This window comes from Cibotium barometz, chromosome 43, assembly GCF_041138505.1.
Source record: "Cibotium barometz isolate CiBa-2024 chromosome 43, ASM4113850v1, whole genome shotgun sequence".
Lineage (NCBI taxonomy): Eukaryota > Viridiplantae > Streptophyta > Polypodiopsida > Cyatheales > Cibotiaceae > Cibotium > Cibotium barometz.
Genome location: NC_141088.1, coordinates 48459348 through 48484220, shown reverse-complemented (window position 1 = coordinate 48484220; position 24873 = coordinate 48459348). Strand labels below are relative to the sequence as shown.

At 41.7% G+C, this 24873-nt stretch overlaps 1 protein-coding gene across 3 annotated transcripts in view; it reads left to right on the top strand.

Moving 5' to 3' along the window:
- Positions 1-11229, top strand: part of LOC147614000 (E3 SUMO-protein ligase SIZ1-like) — a 59206-nt gene extending 47977 nt beyond the window's left edge. For 2 of the 3 annotated variants that reach the window (XM_086781991.1, XM_086781992.1), the window contains 6 exons: positions 8193-8366; positions 8497-8601; positions 8855-8935; positions 9023-10250; positions 10359-10569; positions 10708-11229. In XM_086781991.1, the coding sequence (XP_086638117.1) occupies positions 8193-8366; positions 8497-8601; positions 8855-8935; positions 9023-10250; positions 10359-10507 (1737 nt within the window). In that variant the 3' untranslated portion in view covers positions 10508-10569; positions 10708-11229. The remainder of the gene's footprint in view (positions 1-8192; positions 8367-8496; positions 8602-8854; positions 8936-9022; positions 10251-10358; positions 10570-10707) is intronic. The other variant, XM_086781990.1, reaches the window with a different exon arrangement.
- Positions 11230-24873: the final 13644 nt, after the last annotated feature.

Sequence of the window (24873 nt, the reverse complement as noted above, 5' to 3'; positions counted from 1 at the left end):
TGCTGTAAAGAAAGTAGAGTGAGTGGGCCGAGGCTTTGAAGGATAGGGTATAGGCGGTTGATCTGGCACATCATATAGTGACTGAGCATATGTATGCCAGATCTCGGGGTTAGAGCTAGGGATGTGTGAATGGTGTTCTCGTAGCCTCCGCCAAGCCTCAGCTGAATCGTTGCTTAAAAATAAGTGGTACATGTCCCAGTGTTTGGTTTCCTCGAACATGCGTTTCTTACAGCGAGTTAAAGATTGGTTAAGTCTCTATGCCTTGCGGCCCGAGATTTCACCTCTCTCTACCTCCCGTTTGAGACGTCAATGAGTAGCCCGACACTCATGATCGTGCTACCAACTATTTTGGGGCATCTTTCCAGTGTTACTCTTGGCGGTACTCCTAAAGGAATGTGGGAAGCTCAATAGGGCGGATGTATGTAATAAATCTGTAAACTGTGTATTAAGAGTGTCAGGAGGTGAGTGTGGGTCTAGATGAAGAAGGCCTTGGTAGATAGAAGTACTCTATAGATGATCACAATCATGTGTGAAATATATAGTGAAACTCGGGGCGGGGAGTGCCCGGGGGACTAGGGCCTTTGACACACTTGTTGATACCATCAATGCATATTAAAACATTTAAACATTTAAACATGGCCACAGCCTTAACATATATCCATCATCACTTTGCATGAAACATAAAAGCTGGACAAAACATCCACAAATGTTGAAAATGGAGCTTGCACGTGTGACACCGCATAGAGGCCGGAATGGGCCGACACCCCCCCCCCCCCCCCCTTGGAGTATTTTACTACCCAAGGAGAATAATATCATGTACAAGCTTTGAGGGCCTTACTCTCCCCATGGGAGATGCCGGATTATCCATATACCTACGTGTGGGTACTGATTCTTCTCCAAAAACCACAGGTCTTCATGCAATAGAGCTGGTACGCAAGTACAACTCTCTATTCAGCCGGTACAACAGGTACAATGGTTGGTACAGCCGGTACAATGGTTGGTACATCCGGTACGATGGTTGGTGCAGCAAGTACATCAAGTACAAATGCTGGTACAACATGTGTAGTGACTCGTACAACAGGTACAGTGGTTGGTACAGCAAGTACAGAAGCTGGTACAGTCGGTACAATGGGTGGTACAGCAAGTAAAACAAGTACTAGGTTTGGTACAGCAAGTACAGAAGTCGGTACAGTCGGTACAGTGGCTGGTGCATCCGGTACGATGGTTGGTGCAGCAAGTACATCAAGTACAAATGCTGGTACAACATGTACAGTGACTAGTACAACGGGTACAATGGTTGGTACAGCAAGTACAGAAGCTGGTACAGTCGGTACAATGGGTGGTAAAGCAAGTACAACAAGTACAAGGATTGGTACAGCCAGTACAATGGTTGGTATAGCAGGTACAAAGGTTGGTACAAGACAATGGCTAGAAATCATAATAAATGATTAAATACCCTTGCCTTCAGTATTTCTTCGCGATGGAAGCCTCCAAAACAGTCCCCAACAGCCGGTATTCTTCATGGGCAGCCTTCAAGTGAGAGAGAAAGAGTGTCGCCATCATTAGGGCAGCCTATAACGGTGGTAGAGGCTAGTGTGCAGCAAGAGAGCCTCCATTAATGAAGAGAGAGGGCTCCAATTTATAGATTTGGGCCTCCCATGAGCTAAAATGGCAAGAGAAGGCTACAATGACAAGTGGAGAGCCACACAATAGCTGAAGTGACAAGTGTGAGGCCACTTGTCTTACTTTGGTCCACTTTCTTGCCACATGTCCCAATCTAAGAGATGGGTCCTTCCATAAACTTTATCTCTAAAAATATCCCAACTGGTAGACATTCTGTCATAGGCACTTTGCCAACTCTTGGTATCTGCTAAATTCCAGATGTAATGACGCGAACAGAATTTCCATCGGAGTCGGGCTAAAAATAGCAACTCTCCTAAATTTTAGGAGTGTGGTCCTTTGTATTCTAGGATAATCCCCCATTCCCAAAGCTTGTACTTTCCAAATATTTTGGAGTCCACCAGATCCCTTTCATACTGGGAAATGTCTAGGCTGGTGACATCAAACTCGCGGCGGTGAGTGCCCGGGGGACTAGGGCCTTTGACACACTTGTTGATACCATCAATGCATATTAAAACATTAAAACATTTAAACATGGCCACAGCCTTAACATATATCCATCATCACTTTGCATGAAACATAAAAGCTAGACAAAACATCCACAAATGCTGAAAATGGAGCTTGCAGGTGTGACACCGCATAGAGGCTGGAATGGGCCGACCCCCCTCCCCCCCTTGGAGTATTTTATTACCCAAGGAGAATAATATCATGTACAAGCTTTGAGGGCCTTACTCTCCCCATGGGAGATGCCGGATTATCCATATACCTCCGTGTGGGTACTGATTCTTTTCCAAAAACCACGGGTCTTCATGCAATAGAGCTGGTACAGCAAGCACAACTCTCCATTCAGCCGGTACAGCCGATACAGTGGCTGGTATAGCCACGATGGCTGGTACAACAGGTACAGCAAGTACAAATGCTAGTACATCATGTACAGTGACTAGTACAGTAGGTACAGTGGTTGGTACAGCACGTACAGAAGTTGGTACAGCCGGTACAATGGGTGGTACAAGTACAACAAGTACAAGGATTGGTACAGCGAGTACAATGGTTGGTACAGCAAGTACAAAGGCTGGTACAATAAGTACAATGGCTAGAAATCATAATAAATGATTAAATACCCATTGCCTTCAGTATTTCTTCGCGATGGAGCCTCCAAAACAGTCCCCAACAGCCGGTATTCTTCATGGGCAGCCTTAAGTGAGAGAGAAAGAGAGTAGCCATCATTAGGGCAACCTATAACGGTGGTAGAGGCTAGTGTGCAGCAAGAGAGCCTCCATTAATGAAGAGAGAGGGCTCCAATTCATAGATTTGGGCCTCCCATGAGCTAAAATGGCAAGAGAAGGCTACAATGACAAGTGGAGAGCCACACAATAGCTGAAGTGACAAGTGTGAGGCCACTTGTCTCACTTTGATCCACTTTCTAACAAGTGTCAGGCCACTCAGTTTGGTCCTCTTTCTTGCCACATGTCCCAATCTAAGAGATGGGTCCTTCCATAAACTTTATGTCTAAAAATATGCCAACTGGTAGACATTGTGTCAACTGGTAGACATTGTGTCATAGGCACTTTGCTAACTCTTGGTATCTGCTCAATTCCAGATGTAATGACGCGAACAGAATCAGCTCTTGGTATCTGCTCAATTCCAGATGTAATTCCAAAAATATGCCAACTGGTAGACATTGTGTCATAGGCACTTTGCTAACTCTTGGTATCTGCTCAATTCCAGATGTAATGACGCGAACAGAATCTCCATCGGAGTCGGGCTAAAAATAGCAACTCTCCTAAATTTTAGAAGTGTGGTCCTTTGTATTCTAGGATAATCCCCCATTCCCAAAGCTTGTACTTTCCAAATATTTTGGAGTCCACCAGATCCCTTTCATACTGGGAAATGTCTAGGCTGGTGACATCAAACTCGCGGCGGTGAGGGCCCGGGGGACTAGGGCCTTTGACACACTTGTTGATACCATCAATGCATATTAAAACATTTAAACATTTAAACATGGCCACAACCTTAACATATATCCATCATCACTTTGCATGAAACATAAAAGTTGGACAAAACATCCACAAATGCTGAAAATGGAGCTTGCACGTGTGACATTGCATAGAGGCCGGAATGGGCCGACCCCCCCCCCCCAATGGAGTATTTTATTACCCAAGGAGAATAATATCATGTACAAGCTTTGAGGGCCTTACTCTCCCCATGGGAGATGCCGGATTATCCATATACCTCCATGTGGGTACTGATTCTTCCCCAAAAACCACGGGTCTTCATGCAATAGAGCTGGTACAGCAAGTACAACTCTCCATTCAGTCGGTACAGTCGGTACGATGGCTGGTACAATAGGTACAAGTACAAATGCTAGTACATCATGTACAGTGACTAGTACAGCAAGTACAGTGGTTGGTACAGCAAGTACAGTGCTGGTATAGCAAGTACAGAAGCTAGTATAGCCGGTACAATGGGTGGTACAAGTACAAGGATTGGTACAGTCAAGACAATGGCTGGTACAGCAGGTACAAAGGCTGGTACAACAAGTACAATGGCTAGAAATCATAATAAATGATTAAATACCCATTGCCTTCAGTATTTCTTCGCGATGGAAGCCTCCAAGACAGTCCCCAACAGCCGGGATTCTTCATGGGCAGCCTTTAAGTGAGAGAGAAAGAGAGTAGCCATCATTAGGGCAGCCTATAACGGTGGTAGAGGCTAGTGTGCAGCAAGAGAGCCTTCATTAATGAAGAGAGAGGACTCCAATTTATAGATTTGGGCCTCCCATGAGCTAAAACGGCAAGAGAAGGCTACAATAACAAGTGGAGAGCCACACAATAGCTGAAGTGACAAGTGTGAGGTCACTTGTCTCACTTTGATCCACTTTCTAACAAGTGTCAGGCCACTTGTCTCACTTTGGTCCACTTTCTTGCCACATGTCCCAATCTAAGAGATGGGTCCTTCCATAAACTTTATCTCTAAGAATATCCCAATTGGTAGACATTCTGTCATAGGCACTTTGCCAACTCTTGGTATTTGCTCAATTCCAGATGTAATGACGCGAACAGAATTTCCATCGGAGTCGGGCTAAAAATAGCAACTCTCCTAAATTTTAGGAGTGTGGTCCTTTGTATTCTAGGATAATCCCCCATTCCCAAAGCTTGTACTTTCCAAATATTTAGACATCCTGGAGTCCACCAGATCCCTTTCATACTGGGAAATGTCTAGGCTGGTGACATCAAACTCGTGGCGGTGAGTGCGCGGGGGACTAGGGCCTTTGACACACTTGTTGATACAATCAATGCATATTAAAACATTTAAAACATTTAAACACGGCCACAGCCTTAACATATATCCATTATCACTTTGCATGAAACATAAAAGCTGGACAAAACATCCAGAAATGCTGAAAATGGAGCTTGCACGTGTGACACTGCATAGAGGCCGGAATGGGCCGACCCGCCCCCCCCCCCCCCCCCCCCCCCCCCCCCCCCCCCCCGGGCGAGTATTTTATTACCGAGTGAGAACAATATCATGTACAAGCTTTGAGGGCCTTACTCTCCCCATGGGAGATGCCGGATTATCCATATACCTCCGTGTGGGTACTGATTCTTTTCCAAAAACCACGGGTCTTCATGCAATAGAGCTGGTACAGCAAGTACAACTCTCCATTCAGCCGGTACAGCTGGTACAGTGGCTGGTTACAGCCGGTACAGTGGCTGGTACAATAGGTACAGCAAGTACAAATGTTGGTATAGCTTACTCACGGGCACTTTTTCCCTGTGGTTGGACACAGGTTTTTTCCCCATGTGAACACACTTATGTGTGTTGGGCACTTTGCCCTAGGCTATATGATGTACTCATAGTACTTTTGTACTATCATTATCATAAGAGTACTCTCCAGTAACTAGCTCTCTCACGTGTGTTGTTCTAGCTAAGTGTGTGTGTGTGTGGTGGTGTACAAGCAAGCTCTCCCCAACCCCAACATTGGTATCAGAGCTATTTAGGGTTAGGGTTTCGCCCATCTGCTCTGTCAGGTTTAAGGTCATGACAGATTGTAAACCTATTTCTACTCCTATGGAACCAGGTCTAAAACTGTCACTTGAGCATGCTGGTGAGCCTTTTGATGTTGCCACCTATCAGCAGGTTGTGGGATGCCTTATCTATTTATGCTCTACTCGTTTGGACATACAATGTGTTGTTTCTCAGTTGAGCAGATTCATGCATTGTCCAAGCACTATGCATTGGCAAGCGTGTAAGTGTCTTTCGCTATCTTAAAGGCACCGCAAACTTTGCCTTGTTTTATGGCAGCTCTTCTACACTATGCTTGCTTGCATTTACAGACAGTGATTGGGCAGGTTGCTATGACACGCGAGTGTCAACCAGTGGTAACTGATCTCTTCTTGGTGACTCATGCATCTCATGGCTCAGTAAGAAGCAGCTTACAACGCCCACTTCTAGCTGTGAAGCTGAATACAGGGCAGCCTTTACAGCTACTGTGGAATGTGTTTGGCTACGACGCCTTTTAGCCAATCTTGGTGTTGGACAGCAGTCCCCTACCACCATTTACACTAACAGTCAGAGTGCTTTGGCAGTTGCATGAAACCCAGTATTTCATGCCCGCACAAAGCATATTGAGGTTCACTATCATTATGTCAGAGAAAGGCTCCATGCAGGAGAGATTGACTTGGCGTATGTGTCTACACATGCCAATATAGCAGATGTAGCATATTGAGGTTCACTATCATTATGTCAGAGAAAGGCTCCATGCAGGAGAGATTGACTTGGCTTATGTGTCTACACATGCGAATATAGTAGATGGGTTTACAAAGCCTCTTTCAAGGGAAAGTTCGAAGCTTTCTGCAAAGCTTTGAGCTTATAGCCTCTACCAGGGTAGTTTGCTACACCCTGTCTTCGTTCACACCATTCACTTGAGGGGGGTTTGTTGGTCATGACCACTCCTGGCTAGTTCAGGTGTGAACACAATTTACTCACGAGCACTTTTTCTCTGTGGCTAGACACAAGTTTTTTCCTCGTGTGAACACACTTATGTGTGTTGGGCACTTTGCCCTAGGCTATATTTTGTACTCATAGTACTTTTGTACTATCATTATCGTAAGAGTACTTTCCAGCAACTAGCTCTCTCACATGTGTTGTTCTAGCTAAATGTGTGTGTGTGTGGTTGTGTATAGGCAAGCTCTCCCCAACCCCAACACATGCAGTGTGCACAAATAACCTGTTTTGACCTGTTTTCCACACAACAGGCGTTCATATCAAAACCATGACCTGTCGGGCACACACCCTACATAATCCGATGCCCGTGTCCTTTTCTCAGGCGCCCACCAAGATGTTTAGGGTGCTCGAAACCTGGTTCTAGATAACCTCCCATTCGCATAGCCTGTCCAAAAGTCCATAGATCCAGTAAATGTGAGAAAATAATGATAAATGCATGTATATCCTGCAATGGCAAACATGGTTTAAAGAAGGCTCGGCTTCATCCTCAATAGTTGTAATAATTGTGCTACATTTTGGCTATGTTCACCTTGATGCCAAGGGCCCACACGGCGGTATTAAGAGAATAGGGCTTCATATAAATATTTTCTCGCAGGAGTGGACATGGAATATGGAAGGTATGAGTACACTGTACATCACAAGACCAGATAAATTGTAGTTTCTTTTTTGTTTGATAGCTAGAGTTGAATGGTGATTCCAAAGAGCTGAGATGGTCTACCTTTTTCTTTGTGTGTCTAGAGAGTCGGGTTGGTGACTGGTCTACTGCTAAGGATGCAGAATGGTGCCAATATCTTTGTGAAGGCACTAAGTAATACGTATTGATATTGCAATAAAACTTTCAGTACAACTCCAATTCAAATGTATTAGTATGTTGTTTTTCAAAATGGATACAAATCAGCATGTCATGTATCATCTACATGGAGTGATTGCAGAATAATTGTAAGGTTAGCTGTCATGATTGGGGAGTTGCTAGGTGAATTTTTTGTAATGTCCATGTAATGTGGGCCAATGTTTCCCATGCCTTGCCACATGTGTTGAAGTTTTATTATGGAAACACTGTGTTGGTGCAACCAAAAAATGACACGTAGATCAGTTGGAGCAGCAGTTTCATGTAGTGGACGCTGAGGGGAGTGGTGCTAGAAATCAACAGTCCACCCTCTGAGTGGCTAGAAGAATTCAGGCACAGGGCCCCTTACAATTAGGAATAGCCTACTACGAGCAGCTGAACCCAGATCAGGCTGAGGAGTGATGGCCAATTGCTAGTGGCATCTCCTTGTTGGCTGCCCATTGAAGGCCATGATCTGCAAGGTGGGCCGACCTGCAACTAGTCCATTAGGTGTGTACTTGTCTTGTGAAAGTGCTTCCCCACTCTCCTCTCTCTCCAACCTCTCCCTTACATTGGAAGAATGCAACACCATTTTTTTCTCATGCCTCTTTTTGTTGAAAATACATTTTCGTAACTTCTATTCTGGGAGGACTGCCTTTGATATTAAACAATTGTGTGGTGTTTGAGGTGCTTGTCATTTACAAATATGCAGCTGGAATGACACACCATCTTCTGACAGGTTTTAAGCCGTATACCAAGTGAAGCTGAAGGTGAACCTTTTGATACAGCACTTGCTCGTGTCCGTCGTTGCATTGGTGGTTGCAGTGGCGAAGTAGATAATCGTAATGCTAATGACAGTGACAGCGATCTTGAAGTAATTTCCGAATGTGTATTTGTGAACCTTCGCTGCCCGGTAAGTGGAGATATTTACATTCTTTTATTGTAGCCAAATTGCAAATAAAGCTTCCTGTGGATCTTTTTGGACAAATGTGGTAACTTTGCAGGCTGTAATATAACATTTGTTCATGTCTATCTGCATGTAGATGAGTGGGTCTAGAATGAAGGTCGCTGGAAGGTTCCGACGATGTGTACATATGGGCTGTTTTGATCTACATACATTTGTAGAGCTTAATCAAAGGACACGCAAGGTAGTTCCCTTTAAACTATCTATTAAAAGAGTTGTTGTACACCTTCAAAAGCTGTTTCTTTATTAGCCGCACCAAGTTCTGGATAATTTAAAACTCATTCCATGGAACCTTGCAGCACATGATAAAGCTAGTGCTTTGTGGGTTAAGACTTTTAAGAAAGTTTGATTTACATTTGCTTCTTGTTTGAAGGGAGGGACTTAGAATGTGGTAGTTCAAAAAGTATTTTCATGCTGACTTTTCTGCTTTCCTTCAGTGGCAATGCCCGATTTGTTTGACGAACTATTCGTTGGGTGATCTGATAATTGATCCTTTCTTAACTCGAATAGTCAAAGCAGTAAGTAAAACTATTTGGCCATGACTAGTATGTTAGTTTTGCATGCATGTGCTTAGTTTTTTGCACGAACTGTGATGTTACAATCAGATGAACAATTATGGGGAAGATGTAACTGAAGTCGAAATGAAACCTGACGGTCTTTGGAGGCCTAAATTAGAAGGTGATGCTAAACTTCAAGAGCCATGGCGCTCACCAGAAGGTTCATTTGGTTTACGACTTGGTGAAAACCAATCTACAAGTAATCAAGGGGCATTGAAGACTGTTAAGGTAGAAGAAGGCTTCCCAGCTGAACAGGTACCTCTGAAAATAGGCATAAAGAGGACACGGGATGGTACTTGGCAAGTGAAACAAACAAAAGGGCTACCAAGCTTGCTTAGCAATGGCATACATGAACGGAATTCAATGCTCGCACGTGGGGATTATTCTCGGAGTAGCAGCATGACTGCTAACACGACTGAAGTTCCTAGTTCAAGGCAGGAGCCAGAAGAGGTGCTCCTCCTGTCTAAAATGGCTGATGTTGAAGTTAATTCAATCCCTACGGACGTATCAATAAGTCCGCTTCAACCCATCTCTTCTTTGGTGGCAGATTCAGAACCTCTAAGGAATGCAGAGGTTATAATCCTTAGTGATACAGAGGAAGAAAACACTGATGAGTGTGATGAAAGTGCTGCTAGGTTAACCATGCTACAGACTGCAGTTCCAATGCAAAATGAGGCACGGGATAGTGAACGAGATCTGGAAACAGACATTTCATTTTTGGAAATGGAACCTTTGCAGGAAAGTACTGTGGATTTTTTTGAGACTGATAGAGGGGAATCGACCCCAACTTTAGACCCCTGGTCACCACAGGCACATAATCCGCCCTTTGAAGTTTTGGGTTCTGCTACAAATATTCCTAGGAAAGCTCCAAGTCACAAATGTACAGCTCGTTCTACCTCTACACAAACAGGCCAAAGGCCAACTCATGGATTTTCAAATGAGCAATACAGGCGAAATGGCTTGTCAGAGACCAGACTGTTTGCCTATGATGACAGGTCAACTGAGTACCAAGTTGAAGTGTTGGAGAATGCAAGGGGATTGGCCTCCACAGACCCATCGCTACGTCTTTTCTTATCACATCAGCCAGCAAGAGCTTTGGCTCGGCGTAGTATCCATGCGCCTGCTGCAACTCCTAGGGAGGACATTCAGGATGGATGGTTTTCTTTAAGTTTAGGTAGTGGTGAAAGGATGACAGAAAGCCGTTCTAATACAAGAGCTCCCTCCTATAGTACTGAACAGGCTTCTCAGGAAAGATTCGACCCTGTTACTGATCCAGGTATGGTGTTAAGATTTGACTCTATTTCTAGGTTTTACTATTAAATCATAGTCCACAGTGCATTTGTAAGCGACTGTAGAGATTGAATGTGTTTCGATCGTATGGCAGCATCAGTTCTCCTTAATCTCAGCAGTCAAGGAACTCCAGCAGCAACTGGTGGCACAACTGCACAAAGAAGAACTGCTAGTAGTGCTGTACATCGTTCTGTTCATCGCTCCAGGAGTTACTTTCGAGTGGATTCTGACTCTGATGACTGATGAGGGTGCTGGTCTAACATGCTTGGTCTGTGGCTGGCAGCCTTTGCTAATAGAAGCCCTCGGTATGTATCATTACTGGTCCACTTATTTATGGGTACAACAAAGTGTAGTCACAATATTTAAACAATTTGTCTGCGCTAGGTAGAGCAGATTAACAAAGACGTGCTTCTCAGCACCTTATAGCAAGTCTTTTACTGCAGGTGCTTAGTTGGAGAAGATGTGTATGGTGTACTGTGAACAAGAGGCTACTTTTTTAACATGTAACAATCTCATGCCACGGCTTATTTTTTGAGTGGGCTGGTACAGTCTCTTTGATCAGAGCAGGTACTTCACCATATCAAATGTCCCATGCTACGTTACCTAAAAAAACACGATACTTGGGACGTTTTCCCTTTGATCTTACACATGCTTGCCTTGCCTGTATAGATTTTGAAAGATAAGGAGGTTTTTTTTGCTGGAGCCCATGCTGTGTCTCATGGGGTAGAGGGGCTTTGTAGAAAGAAGTAACAAAATGTAAAGAGCCTCCTTCAGCTTGTGTCTCCCAATCATGAAGGAAAAGGTTAATGTCAATTGACATTACCACCGAACAAATAATTGTGTAATCATATCCATGCACTGTACTCTAAGGAGGGGGTTAGTTATCTAAGCGGACAAAATACATGTACTTTTACAAGTGTCACATTTTCTGATTTTCAAGGGTAGATTAATTTTTTATTGATAAACGTTGTGGTCTTTGTAAAAGGACAAGCCCTTATCCAGATTTGAAACACTGCCCCCAAAGCAAAATAATAGGCAAAAACTCTGTTTCTTTGGAGGCACTGTTTATGTTTCATGTTTCCTAATCTCACCTAAGTTCTTCTCCCACACTTTCCCCCTGCCAAGTTTTGATTTTCCTTGTTCTCTTCCAAATTATGATCTATCCCAAGTCTCCTCTATTTCTCTCAACTTTTCTCATCATTTATATTTATATCTACTATATAATGTTAAAGACGTGCTGTTTCCTTTATAGTTACTCGACACATCCTTGTAGTTGGTTTTGCATTCCATTCCCTGTGCTATTCTCTCCAACTCACAAGCTCTACCGATTTCCCATTCCAAGCTCTCACTTTACTCAGGCTTCAAGCAAGAGGGAACGCACTGTTACCCAAGAGAAGCTCTATGTAAGTATTTCCCACATGAATTTCAAGAGCTTAATAAGGAGTTTGTTAACACTGAAACTTCAATGTGTTTGTGTTGCCTACTAAGCAGCTTTTAGCTTGAGGATGCGAGCTCTTGTTGTCTTTAGATCAAAATCTTTGTTTTGGTTTCTGCTCCAACCACATCTGCACAAAACATCCTCAACAGCCATTGGACAACCTCAATGGTATTTTTGTAACGCTTTAAACTCTCATTCCATAACAAGCTGTAGCAAATATGTAGCTAGCTGCACAGGTGTGCACACACGTCAGTGATACATGTCTATACAGCTGTGGGCACTAGGCTGAATCACGTAAACCTTAGGCAGTAGTAGATCTTGTAAAAATATATGTGTGCTTCATTTTCTGGAGTTTTTTGAGCTCCACATAGCAGCAATAGGTCTTACGCAAATTAAGGTTTCCTTGCCAATTTTTAAGGTCTTTATTTTGATTAATCAGATTTAGCAAGAAAAGAGACGCGAGCAGTTTGTATAACAAGATGCACCCTAAGAGTGAAAAGCAACGAGTATAGTAAAAGAGGACTGAACTTGTGTGTGAGAACAAGATTGAACTTTGTACATGTAGCAAGTTATGATCCTCGTTAAAGCAAGGGGAGTCGATCATGGTTTCTTTTCAGATCGATCGTTGTTTGGACAAGACTAGTGAGGTTATGTTATATGGACGTGTCCCTATATAGATGTTATAATCCCTAGTATTATAATCGTTTATACCTTAATCATTTATACGTTAATCATGTATACCTTAATTTAGGGGTAGCTTAGGAATAAGACTCGAATAGTCACGTTGGATCAAAGATGATGCTTTGTTCCTCGATTTAGACCTGTATACCTTAATCATTAATACCTTAATTTAGGGCTAGCTTAGGAATTAGACTTGAATAGTCATGTCAGATTAAAGGTGATCCTTTGTTCCTTGATTCAGGCCGTTATGTAATGCGCTAAGTGTTGATACGTACCAAAGAAGGAAGAAAGGAACATACAGATACACGAAGTTGGATGTGTGATTTACCTTTGCAATTCTATGCAGCTTTTGTATTCATGTTAAGTAATTTGTATATTGCATAATCTTAATTTAGGGCTAGCTTAGGATTAAGACTCAAAATAGTCATGTCGTATTAAAGGTGATGCTTTGTTCCTTGATTCAGGCCGTTGAGTGTTGATACATACCGAAGAAGGAAGAAAGGAACATATAGATACAATTCTATGTAGCTGTGTTCATGTTCAATAATTTGTATATTGCATAATCTTGAATGTTTGAATGATGTTTTATAGCACAATTATGTTTGATGTTTAATCTGTAATCTCTTTTGTTGGTTTATCCATTGACACTTTTGGTGATCTTGTTGTGATCGATTACTCGAACATGCTTTGGTTGATGTTCTAAGAATCATGTAGTTGTATGTATAGATCTGGCTTGGGTCGATCACCTTTCCTTGCTAGTTAAGTTGCAAATTGTTCACTCTCTCCTAGGTCATCGTTCATCTCGTCTTAATCACCAATTAGACCTTGATGACGTTCGTCGTTCTGTCTTACACGTCGATGTGTCTTGCTTGTGTGACATGGTTTTGCCTATTCTACACCTATGTCATGTTAGCCTTTTTGTGGCGTTTGGTTGATTGAGTCGAAGTGGTCACATTTTGTGGGTGTCCCTTTTTGGGTCTTTTGGGATGACTTTCATCTTTCGGGTTCAAGCCCTTTTTCTAACTTCTATGCGGCTATATGGTGCCTTTGCCATCTATTGCATCGCTTCAATAATACAATAGTCTTCTCTATCTTTGTTATTATGCGATTTGAGTTTTAAAGTTTTGTGTTGTGAAAGATCCTTCTTGTGATTATTATCTTGTATACACTGCACTCTTACAATATCGATGCTTATTCCGTTCCAGTCAATCCTCAATCTAATGTGGAGGACTTGCTTCTTCAAGAGGCGGAGCGTGGCAATGACTCCTATTAGGTTGTTGCCTTATTCATCTATGACAAACTGGGAACGGTGTTATGATGCTCACCAGGAGCGTTGATGCCGTGCCACATTGGTTGATGTTAGGAGCTGGGTTCGGAGAGTCTCCGGGAGGATCATGGAAGAGGAATATGTAGTTGCCGAAGAAGACTATGAGCTAGTAGAAGAGGAGGATGAGCCCACAAGATGATGTCATGGAAGATACAAAGCATATGGAGGACGACTGTCCGCAGACCCTTAATGGACTTAAGTGCGACTAGGAGTCTCTTGATTTTTGGACTTCAGCTTACCAATAATTATGATGCAAACCCACTCATTCCCGACAACGCGAGAGATGCCAGTAAGAAGATAAAACATGGTAAATAGTGTAGGGATTGGAAGTTCAATCCCTCCCAGTTGGTCCGAATTAGATGTGGATCTTCCTTTGAGATGTCATTTGGCAGCCTTAGGCTTAGTTGGTCTTCCGCGACAGCTTTAGGTTCATTTGGTTTTGAAAGAGTATCACCACCTCAACTGGTACTGATCATGGCTCAACGTGTATCCTTGAAATATCCAAAGGTTCATGATAAGGAGGAGGATCCGAGTACACATGGTAAATTTTGAGAATATATGGCTGGCTATGAAATGTAGCCTATAGTTCCAACAATTCAGAAACGCAATGCATTCAATGGTACTTTGATGAGCAAACAACCAATTGGTGTGCGTAGTATGGTCCCAGCCACTTCCCAGCCACTTCCCAACTTATGCGCTCTTCTTGATGAATTGTTGCAAGATTTCGAAAGGATAAAACATCCTTTTGTAGATGTCGGAGAAATTACGCCGCATGGAGTAGAAAAACTTGCCGATAGAGGATTATGCAGCCATATTCTGCACTTTGCGAAGTCGTGTGGATTCTGCAGATTGGCCAATTGAGGCGCTCATGGGAGAATGGTTTGTTCGTGGTTTATAGAAGAAATTGAAGCCTATAATAGCATGTGTTGATCTTAGGATCAATGGTCTTGATGGGCTGGTGGAAGCTGCTCGAAGATCGGAGCACAGCTTAGGGGAAATCTCAACTTCCAACAAAAGGAAGAAAAAGCAAGACGAAGATTCCTCAGAGGCTGAGCAAGAGGAAGATACTTCAAATGATAACTTGGATACGGAGTCAAATTCAGAATCCAAGCATAAGAATCAAAAAATAAAAGCCAGAAGCAAGAGATGATCGAAGAATGAATGGTAGTAGTATAGGCTAGGCTTCAAGGTGGAAATGTAGGAGGAGCCAAACTGCGATTTGAAAAGATGCAAGGGGAGAAGAGAGCTTGAGCTCTTGCAAGCACACACACTCACACAAACCCTAGAAGAGAGCACACAAGGTGAGAGGTTGAAAATTCTTCTTCTTTTTCACACAACAAAAGAGGTCTACAAAGAAGATAAAGTGACTAACACACATAATAGAGTATATACAAGGGGTCCATAATGTGAACACGTTACGAGGAGTGGGTAGATGTGGACTAGTCAGTGTAGTCTAGCTGTAGAAGCTCTGGCAAAAGATATGTCGATGCTAGCTACCAAACCCGCCAGTGATATAAATGTCAAACGGTCATGCGAGTGTCAGCTCATGTTGAGCTTGATATCTCAACACTCCCCCTCAAGCTCATGAACTCCAAGCTCATGTTGAGCTTGACCTCCAAGCATATCTCAAAATCTGCGGAGCTTTTCAGTTCCTTAGGCCTTTTGTGAAGATGTCAGCAACCTGATCCTGTGTGCTGACGTAGGCTAAGTCGATGTCGCCTACCAAGACTGTCTCCCTGATGAAGTGATAATGCACCTCAATGTGTTTCGTCTGCGCATGGAAAACTGGGTTCCTGGCCAACTGTATACTGCTAAGATTGTCACAATATATGACAATCTATATCCACAGACAACCCCAAATCAGCAAGTAGCTTGTGTAACCAAGGTACCTCACATGCTACCATGACAACTCCTCTGTACTCTACCTCTGTACTCGACAAGGCAACTGTGGGCCGCTTCTTGCTGCTCCATGTCACAACAACACTCCCCAACGAAAACATAAATCCACTAGTAGATCTCCTGTCTGAGAGATGCTACATGCCAATCTGTATCTGTGTACCCATATAGTTCCAATGATACACCTGCTGCATAAAAAAATGCATAACCAATAGTTGCCCTCAAATACCGAAGTGTGCGTCGCACACTGTCAAGATGTGGTTTACGCGAAAACTGCATAAACTGGCTCTCTAAGCTAACAATATAGCTCAAATCTGGCCTGCTCTGCTGATCGTGACATAGATCAAACTCCCACAATCTTCTTGTACATAGTGGGATCCTAAGCTTGCAATTTTGATCTAATGGCACCGAGATTGGCTTACGATGGCTTACGATTAGCCATCCCATACTTGGACAACATGTCCAATGCATACTGTCTCTGTGACAACCAAATACCCTCAGGTGTGCGAATGACCTCAATTCCCAAAAGGTAGCGCACATGCTCAATCTCTTCCAAGTTGTCACTCCCAACAATAAGACCATCTACATAAATGGGGATGATCACAATACCCTTATCACTCTTGCGCACATATAAAGAGTGATCTGCATGTGCCATATGAAAACCAATAGTGACAAGATACTCAGCAATCTTGTCATGCTATGCTCGTGGAGCTAGCTTTAGCCCATACAAGGCCTTACGAAGCTTACACACATACTCTGGAGGATGACCTGTATCCTCAAAACCTGGTGGTGGCTGATCCATATACACCTCTTCTTGCAAGTCACCATGCAAGAACGCATTTTTGACATCCATCTGATGTAAAAACCAGCCTTTAGTTACAGCCACCGCAATCACAACTCTCACAGTTACCATATTCAAATGTCTCCTCATAATCAATCCCATGTGTCTGCGCATATCCTTTGGCTACCAATCTAGCCTTGTACCTGCTTATGCTACCATCACTGTTATGTTTCACCTTATACACCCACTTACAGCCAATAGCTTTCTTGCCTTCGGGCAATGGCACCAAATCCCAAGTCTCATTTCGATACAATGCATCCATCTCCTCATCCATAGCTTTCTCCCAACACACATTTCCAATAGCCTCATCAAAACATGTGGGACAACCTGCACAACTTTTGCCATATATGCATAGTGATGTGCCACATAACCATCATAAGTCAACCTTTGCATAGGATTTTTGACTCTTCCAAATCTTTGTAACTTTGCATTCACGTCTTCTTTAGCCTTCTTCACACCGGTGTCCTCATTGTTGGAATCCCAAGCTTCTCATCAAGGCTCATCTTTGAGCCACTAGAATCTCCATCAACAACAAGAGAATGCCCTGCAGAAATGTCAGGCATACCAAGGGGCTCAACCACTTTCTCTTTGCCTTTATGTGATGTACCAACTACATTTTCAGGATTGGTATTATGATGCAGCCTGCCACTCCATGGTCTATCAACAACAGAATCACTGGATGAAGACTCTCTTGGTCCACTCAATGACTGTGATTGCTGACCTGCATACTGTGCAACCACATTTCCACTTACATCAGCCCCAACAACATCCTTTTCAGCAACATACCAGCTACTTATCTCATTAAATACAACATCCCTACTTACCCTCAATTCACGTGTAGCAGGATTATAACATCTATATTCCTTTTGCTCAAGGGAATACCCAATAAACACACATTTGTCTGCTTTTGGATCCAGCTTGGTACATAACTCATCTGGCAAATGCACGTATGCAATACATCCAAAAACTTGCAAGGATTCAAAGAACACATTAGAGAAGTATTCTCCCCCTCCATCTGACCTTAGGCACTTCACATGCGTTCCTGTCTGTTTTTCAGCCATAACTCTGAAATTGTGAAAATGAGTGAACACTTCACTCTTCTCCTTCATGTACACCCACACTTTCCTTGTGTGGTCATCAATGAATGTTACGTAGTAGTACCTGTAGACAGCAGCCACTCATAGACATAGTCTTCGCAGTACCCCATACATCTGAATGCACAACATCTAGTACAATCCTGCTCACATTTCTGTCATGTGGAAAAATATTTTTGCTTTTCAAATTGACATGCTTCATAAACTTTCTACATACCTTCAACGTTAAATTTGGGCAGCCCTATCACAATTTCTTTAGTCTGCATAGACTTCATTCTGTGCACATTAACATGCCCAATTCTCTTATGCCAAATGTCTGTATCTACAACAACTCCTGAACTGTTTGCAAACATTGCAGTTCTCATTTCAGGCATATTCACATTCAATGTAAACATTATGCCCACTCTGTTGCCTTTTGCAACAAACTTGCACTTATCTTTGAAGTCTTCTACATAATAACCATCATGGTTAAACCGAACCTGCAAACCCTGCTCAATCATTTGGTCAACAGAAACCAGATTCTTTGTAATGTTTGAAACATGAAGTACATCTGCAAGGTACTTCAATTTACCATCCTACATAGACAATGGCACATCTCCAACATCATGGACAATCGGATGAGCAGTGTCATCCCCTGTTTCAAGTCTTTCAAGACTTGAAAGACTTGAAGAGTCTTTCAAGACTCTTCATTTCCTTGAACCACTCACCAAGACTTGTCATGTGGTTCGAAGCAGCTGAATCAACATACCATACATCATCCTTACATGCTGCTACATCATTTTCAGACACAACATTAACCACATGTTGCATAATAAACAACCTCTCATTATCCTCATTATTTCTGCTAGAGGATGCATAGTTGTTTTGCTGCACTTTTCCATTTTGCATGTCACTCTGCTTCTTATAGCAATCTGCCTACACATGCCTAGGCTTACCACGATAAAAAACACCCTCGTGTATCATTATGCTGCCTTTGCCAATTACCATGACCTCTTTGACTCCCCCTGTCTCTAAACTGGCCTGTTCTATTCTTTTTTCGATCCGAAATTGCGTTTCAGGCACGTCTGGACCTTCGTTTTTCAGTTCGCAAAGCGTTCACAAGCACTGTGCGGGTAAGTTTCGATTCTCTGCGGAACTCTATTTTTGGAACTGCAAGAAGGGCGATTGGTTGTGCAGACATTGTGTGTGCTGCAAAGAGGTCTCAAAGTTGCCATAAAATTTTCTATTCAAATACTTTTTCCAAGTACAGCTTTGTCTCTCTAGACCATTTTCTCTCTAGATTTTTATTTAGGCAAAACAAAATGATTTTCTCATTTTGATTCTTCCAAAATTTCTTAGTATATACACACATTATCTTTGATATTTTACATGACCTTAAAATATCTCCTACTAGTCATTTACGGAAGTTGGCTTCTATAAGGCAAACCAAAATGATTTTCTCATTTTGATTCTTTTAAAACATTTAGTATATACATACATTATATTTGATATTTTATGCAACCTTAAAATATCTCCTACTAGTCATTTACGAAAGTTGGCTTCTATAAGGTAGTTTTTGACAAATCTTTGAATTTGAACTCTCTCTCTCTAGTATAATTTTTTTCTCTCAGGATGGATCTTACATTCTCTCTTGCTTGAAAATTTGAGATGTCCTTATCTTGAAAACTGGGGGTACTCCCTTAGTAATTCTTCATCTTAAAAACTAAGGATACTTGTTGAGATATTGAGCTCAACTAGTGCTGTAGATATTGATGACCCTCTTGGGTGATAGCTTCTGCACGTATGCCACTGGCATGGTTGGTGTGATTATGGTTAATATGCTGCTAGTGGATGATAGGCTATGTGACAGCCACTTTGGAGTACTAGAGTTATGGCATAGTTATAGCGCCAGCTCATATAGTCGAGTTCACACTTGGACTAACCATTTTATGTTATTGTAGGGGAGTGATTTTTCCTTATAGCACTCTTATCTTTTTATTTATACGGTTGTAGAGAAGAGTAGAAGTTAGAAAAAAATTCAACCATCCATCTCTCTCTCTCTTGTGTCTTGCTCTCTCTTATGTATAACAGTTCATGGTATGACACTCTTCATCAACAGAAATTTACAAGCATAAAACTTGAAAGTGTTTAGGCATATTCATATGTTCATATTCTCGATGAAGTGAGAACAAAGTAGGTTCCAAAGGCAGAGAAATGCATCTTCATTGGTTATTATTGGAGCAGAAAGGTTATAGATATTATAAACCCACCACTCGTGAGATGCGAGAAAGTAGAGATGTTGTCTTTAATGAGATGAGTAAAGGAAAAATAAGATGTAGATGTAAGAAGTACTGATGTTGCACCACATGTAGATCAGCAATTGCAAAGGTGCTTAGTGGACCTAGAGAGTCATCTAGTAGTGGATCCCGTGTTAGTCCATGGTCAAGCAGATTGAGGACATATGTAGGTACACATGTATCACACAAAGGGAAGGAAAACGTAGATCAACCTTTCATACCTAATCTGTTAGTAGGTTACTCATATACCAATGGTGAATCTAGTGGATTTGAGCAGAGCCTTGATGAGGAGCTTTGCATTCTATCTGTGGTTACTTCTAGTGTAAGGAGAACGAAGGCTGTTTTGAGGACACCTAGTAGTGATCCGTGTGTATGCAGGTCTACGAGAGTTAGGTACCCAATTGAGCTTGACAACATAAATTGCATGTCTTTTTCTAAGCTCTTTCAGTAACTTGGAAGCTTTTACCAACAACTGAAGTGGTGGAGATCATGAGACTCTAACCTTGTTCTCATAAAGATCCATAAAAGAAATAGTCCCTTTACGATAATGAATATCAGCTTGATTTTTGGTAAGCTAATCTATTCCACGAATGCCATTATAAATTCCTAAGGGAAACACAGGTGGAAGAGGCCAGTCTAGAGGAGGTAGGGGAGCCAAAGAGGCCAGTCTAGAGGAGGTAGGGGAGCCAAAGAGGCTGAGGTGGTTGGCAAAGAAATAAGAGTGAAAATAGCATAGAGTGCCATTATTATTCCAAATCAGGGCACATGGCAAAGGACGTTAAAAAGTGGAAAGTTACAGCAAGGCAACTATGCATCATCTAATAAACAATGTAGTGACGAGATAGAAGTGAGAAACTATTTTTGATGCAGCACATGCTCAATTCCACAACAGGAGATGTGTCAAGATCTAAAGATATATGGTATGTGGGATTCTAGCACCTCTAACCACATGACTAGTCATGGTGAGTGGTTTAAAGACATTCAAAAATAAAAAAAACCAATCACATGACCAGTCATGGTGAGTGGTTTAGAGACATTTTAAAAAAAAAAATAAGGTTATGTAGAAACAAGTGATGATACTACGCATTCCATTGCGCATGTTGGTGAAGTGTTAGTCTATGCAAGATGGCAAAATGAAGTACTCTTGGTAGATGTACTTTATGTTTCAAATATTACAAAGAACTTGGTTTCTATTGGATAGATGGTTGAATAGGGTCTGGAAGTGAGATTTAATCCTCAAGGATGTTTTGGGAAAGACTTCAAAAATCAGTGTCGGTTGGTTGCAAAGCATAACAAAAATGGGAGGATGTTTACTTTAGATGTGAACATGCCTGAGGCAAAGGCAACCATGTTTGCACATGGAAGAGGTGTCATTTACAGTTATTGATATGTGCAACCTCTTCCATGTGCAACCATGTTTGCACATGGAAGAGGTGTTATTGTAGATATTGATATATACACAAGCACATTGGTCATGTGCAACCATGTTTGCACATGGAAGAGGTGTCATTTACAGTTATTGATATGTGCAACCTCTTCCATGTGCAACCATGTTTGCACATGGAAGAGGTGTTATTGTAGATATTGATATATGCACAAGCACATTGGTCATGTGAATATACAATGGGCTGAAGTCTATGTAGGCCCAAAATATTATCGTTTGCAAGTTTGCCAAAGTTTAACATTTATAATATGCATAAAGTATGTGAAGCATGCCAACATGGTAAGAAGGCCAAACATGCTTTCCCACATGAACAACATGTCAGTGCAAGGCTATCAGATTTATGGAGGGACCAACCAAGATTGCAACAATTTTAGGTTATAGATATTATGTTACATTCATTGATGATGATCAGACTAGGAAAGTGTGGGTTTATTTCATGAAGAAAAGTGAGGTGTTTGCTCACTTTCTTTCATAGATTTAAAGTCTTGGTTGCCGAGAAAAAAAAAGGCATACAAATAAAATGCATGAGATTAGATGGTGAGGGAGAGTATTTCTCAAATGAGTTCAGTGATTTCTTGAAAAAGCAGAGAATCAAGAGATAATTTACATACATGTATACTCCATAACAAAATGGTGTTGCAAAAAGAAAAAATAGGCACATTGTAAAAGTGGTACATGCCTTGATGTTTGAAAAGAATATGGTACATTATTTTTTGGTAGAAGTAGTTGCAACTACTACTGTGTACATTATGAATAGGACCCCCACTACAGTTGTTCATGTGATGCCTAAGCAGAAGTTTATAGGCATAAACTGAATGTGTCTCACCTGAAAGTGTTTGGGTGTATTACATATGTGCATGTTCTTAATGAAGTGAGAATAAAGTTGGATCCAAATACAGAGAAATGCATCTTCATATGTGCATGTTCCCAATGAAGCTAGAATAAAGTTGGATCCAAAGACAGAGAAATGCATCTTCATTGGTTATGCTTTGGAGCAAAAAGATTATAGATATTACAACCCTACCACTTGTGAGATGCGAGTAAGTAGAGATGTTGTCTTTGATGAGATGAGTAGCTAGTATACACCAGCATTAAATGTAACAGAAGATTCAAATGTAAGAAGTGCTGATGTTGCATCACATGTAGAGAAGCAAACACAAGTGCTTAGTGGACCTAGAGATTCCTCTAGCAGTGGATCCAATGTTAGTCCATGGTCAGGGAGGTTGAGGATAGATGCAAGTGCACATGTAAGAAGTGTTGATGCTACATCACATGCAGAGAAGAAAACACAAGTTCTTAGTGGTCAGGCAAGTTGAGGACAGATGCAGGTACACATGTAGACACAAAGGGAAGGAAAAGGTAGATCAACCTTTAGTGCATAACTCATATGTGGATGGTGACTTTAGTGGCTCTGACCAGAGCCTTGATGAGGAGCTTTGCATTTCATCTTTGGTTACTATTCGTGTAAGGAAAACCATGGCTATTTTGAGGACACCTAGCAGTGATCTAGGTGTACGTAGGTCTACGAGGGTTAAATACCCTATTAGTTGGCATTAATGCGGGTGCCCGTTTTCTAGGCATGCGGACATAGTTGCCATAGAAACCTGTTAACCAAATGTGGTTAACATACTCTCCTTTCTGAAGTCGATCGCCTCCTCGTGATTGTGAAGAAGTTATCGAGGCATGCTAGGAAGTATCAGACTTAGTTGTTCCTCTTGTCCCTGTGGAATTGAGAGAAAGTTGGGGGTTTAGTAAGATAGAAAGAAGTTAGTGGAGTAGTGGCAATTAAGTATCCATCTAGTCTTAAGGGCTCTTATGAATTTTGCTTTCTTGTAAGTAGTACTATTTATTTTGTTTTTGTTTTTTTTCTTTGCTGTTGCATTTGCGGCTTTATCCTCATGAGAGAAGTCATAGTACTTAAATGAATAAACTAGAAGGGAATACTTAATGACCAGTATCCAAGTGGGAGGTGGTGGTGTTGATGAGGGGTTATTAAAGCAATGGTGTTAGTAGGCAAGTGGCGAGGTGGGGGTTCTAGAGGGACAAGGAGGTAACGCGCATGGAAACCACTCGCACTTTGAGATGATGTATGCTGATTGTGATGTATATGTAGCTGTAGCATCTTCATCAAGACACCTTAATGGGCATCTTGGCTTCATTGGGTGTTGATCTTTTCATGGTCAGTGTTCTATCTTTCTATTTCAGTGGTTTGTCTTCTTCTATCATTGTAGCTCATGGGACTGGGATCCTGTTTTGATGAAAGTGGTAGTTGACGGCAAGGATCCATAGGGGTAGCAGCTTTTAAGTATGGAAGCAAAAGCTACTTTGGATTATTTGGCTATCTACCAAAGCTAAGGTAGCATAAGAAGAAGTTGTGGGTAGGATTGATGAGGCATGAAGCACAGTTATTGGGTGAATCAGGGGTGATTAAGAAGATCCAGGCGATGGGTCATACCATTGACTAGGCTTGCACCCTCCATGGTCCCCCATACATGACTTCAAAAGGAGCTTTCCTTGTAGTTGAGTGTGGTGTATTATTGTAAGAAAACTGTAACAAATGAAGACGTTGGTCCCAATAAGTTGGTGTAGAGCTAATGCAGGATCTTAATAAATCTAGAATGGTACTATTAGTTGCTTCGGTTTGGTCATTACTTTCAAGATGAAAAGTAGATTTGAAATCAATTTTAGATCCAAGATTTGATAATAAAGTAATCTAAAAATGATTACAAAATTTAGTCACGGTCAAATATAAAAACTGTAGGTACACCATGATGTGTGAAGACATGTCTTGCAGCTTGTGAATCAGACAATGTATTTTTGCATGCGATAAATTCAGGTAGAGGGCAGAGGTAGAGGTCGTGGTCAAGGCCAAGGTGGTGGTTGACATGGAAACCAAAATTATGGACAACAACAGTCAAATGATTCGCACAACAACAACAATCTTACACAGGTGGAAGAGGCCAGTCTAGAGGAGGTAGGGGAGCCAAAGAGGCCAGTCTAGAGGAGGTAGGGGAGCCAAAGAGGCTGAGGTGGTTGGCAAAGAAATAAGAGTGAAAATAGCATAGAGTGCCATTATTATTCCAAATCAGGGCACATGGCAAAGGACGTTAAAAAGTGGAAAGTTACAGCAAGGCAACTATGCATCATCCAATAAACAATGTAGTGACGAGATAGAAGTGAGAAACTATTTATGATGCAGCACATGCTCAATTCCACAACAGGAGATGTGTCAAGATCTAAAGATATATGGTATGTGGATTCTAGCACCTCTAACCACATGACTAGTCATGGTGAGTGGTTTAAAGACATTCAAAAATAAAAAAAACCAATCACATGACCAGTCATGGTGAGTGGTTTAGAGACATTTAAAAAATAAAAAAATAAGGTTAAAACAAGTGATGATACTACGCATTCCATTGCGCATGTTGGTGAAGTGTTAGTCTATGCAAGATGGCAAAATGAAGTACTCTTGGTAGATGTACTTTATGTTTCAAATATTACAAAGAACTTGGTTTCTATTGGATAGATGGTTGAATAGGGTCTGGAAGTGAGATTTAATCCTCAAGGATGTTTTGGGAAAGACTTCAAAAATCAGTGTCGGTTGGTTGCAAA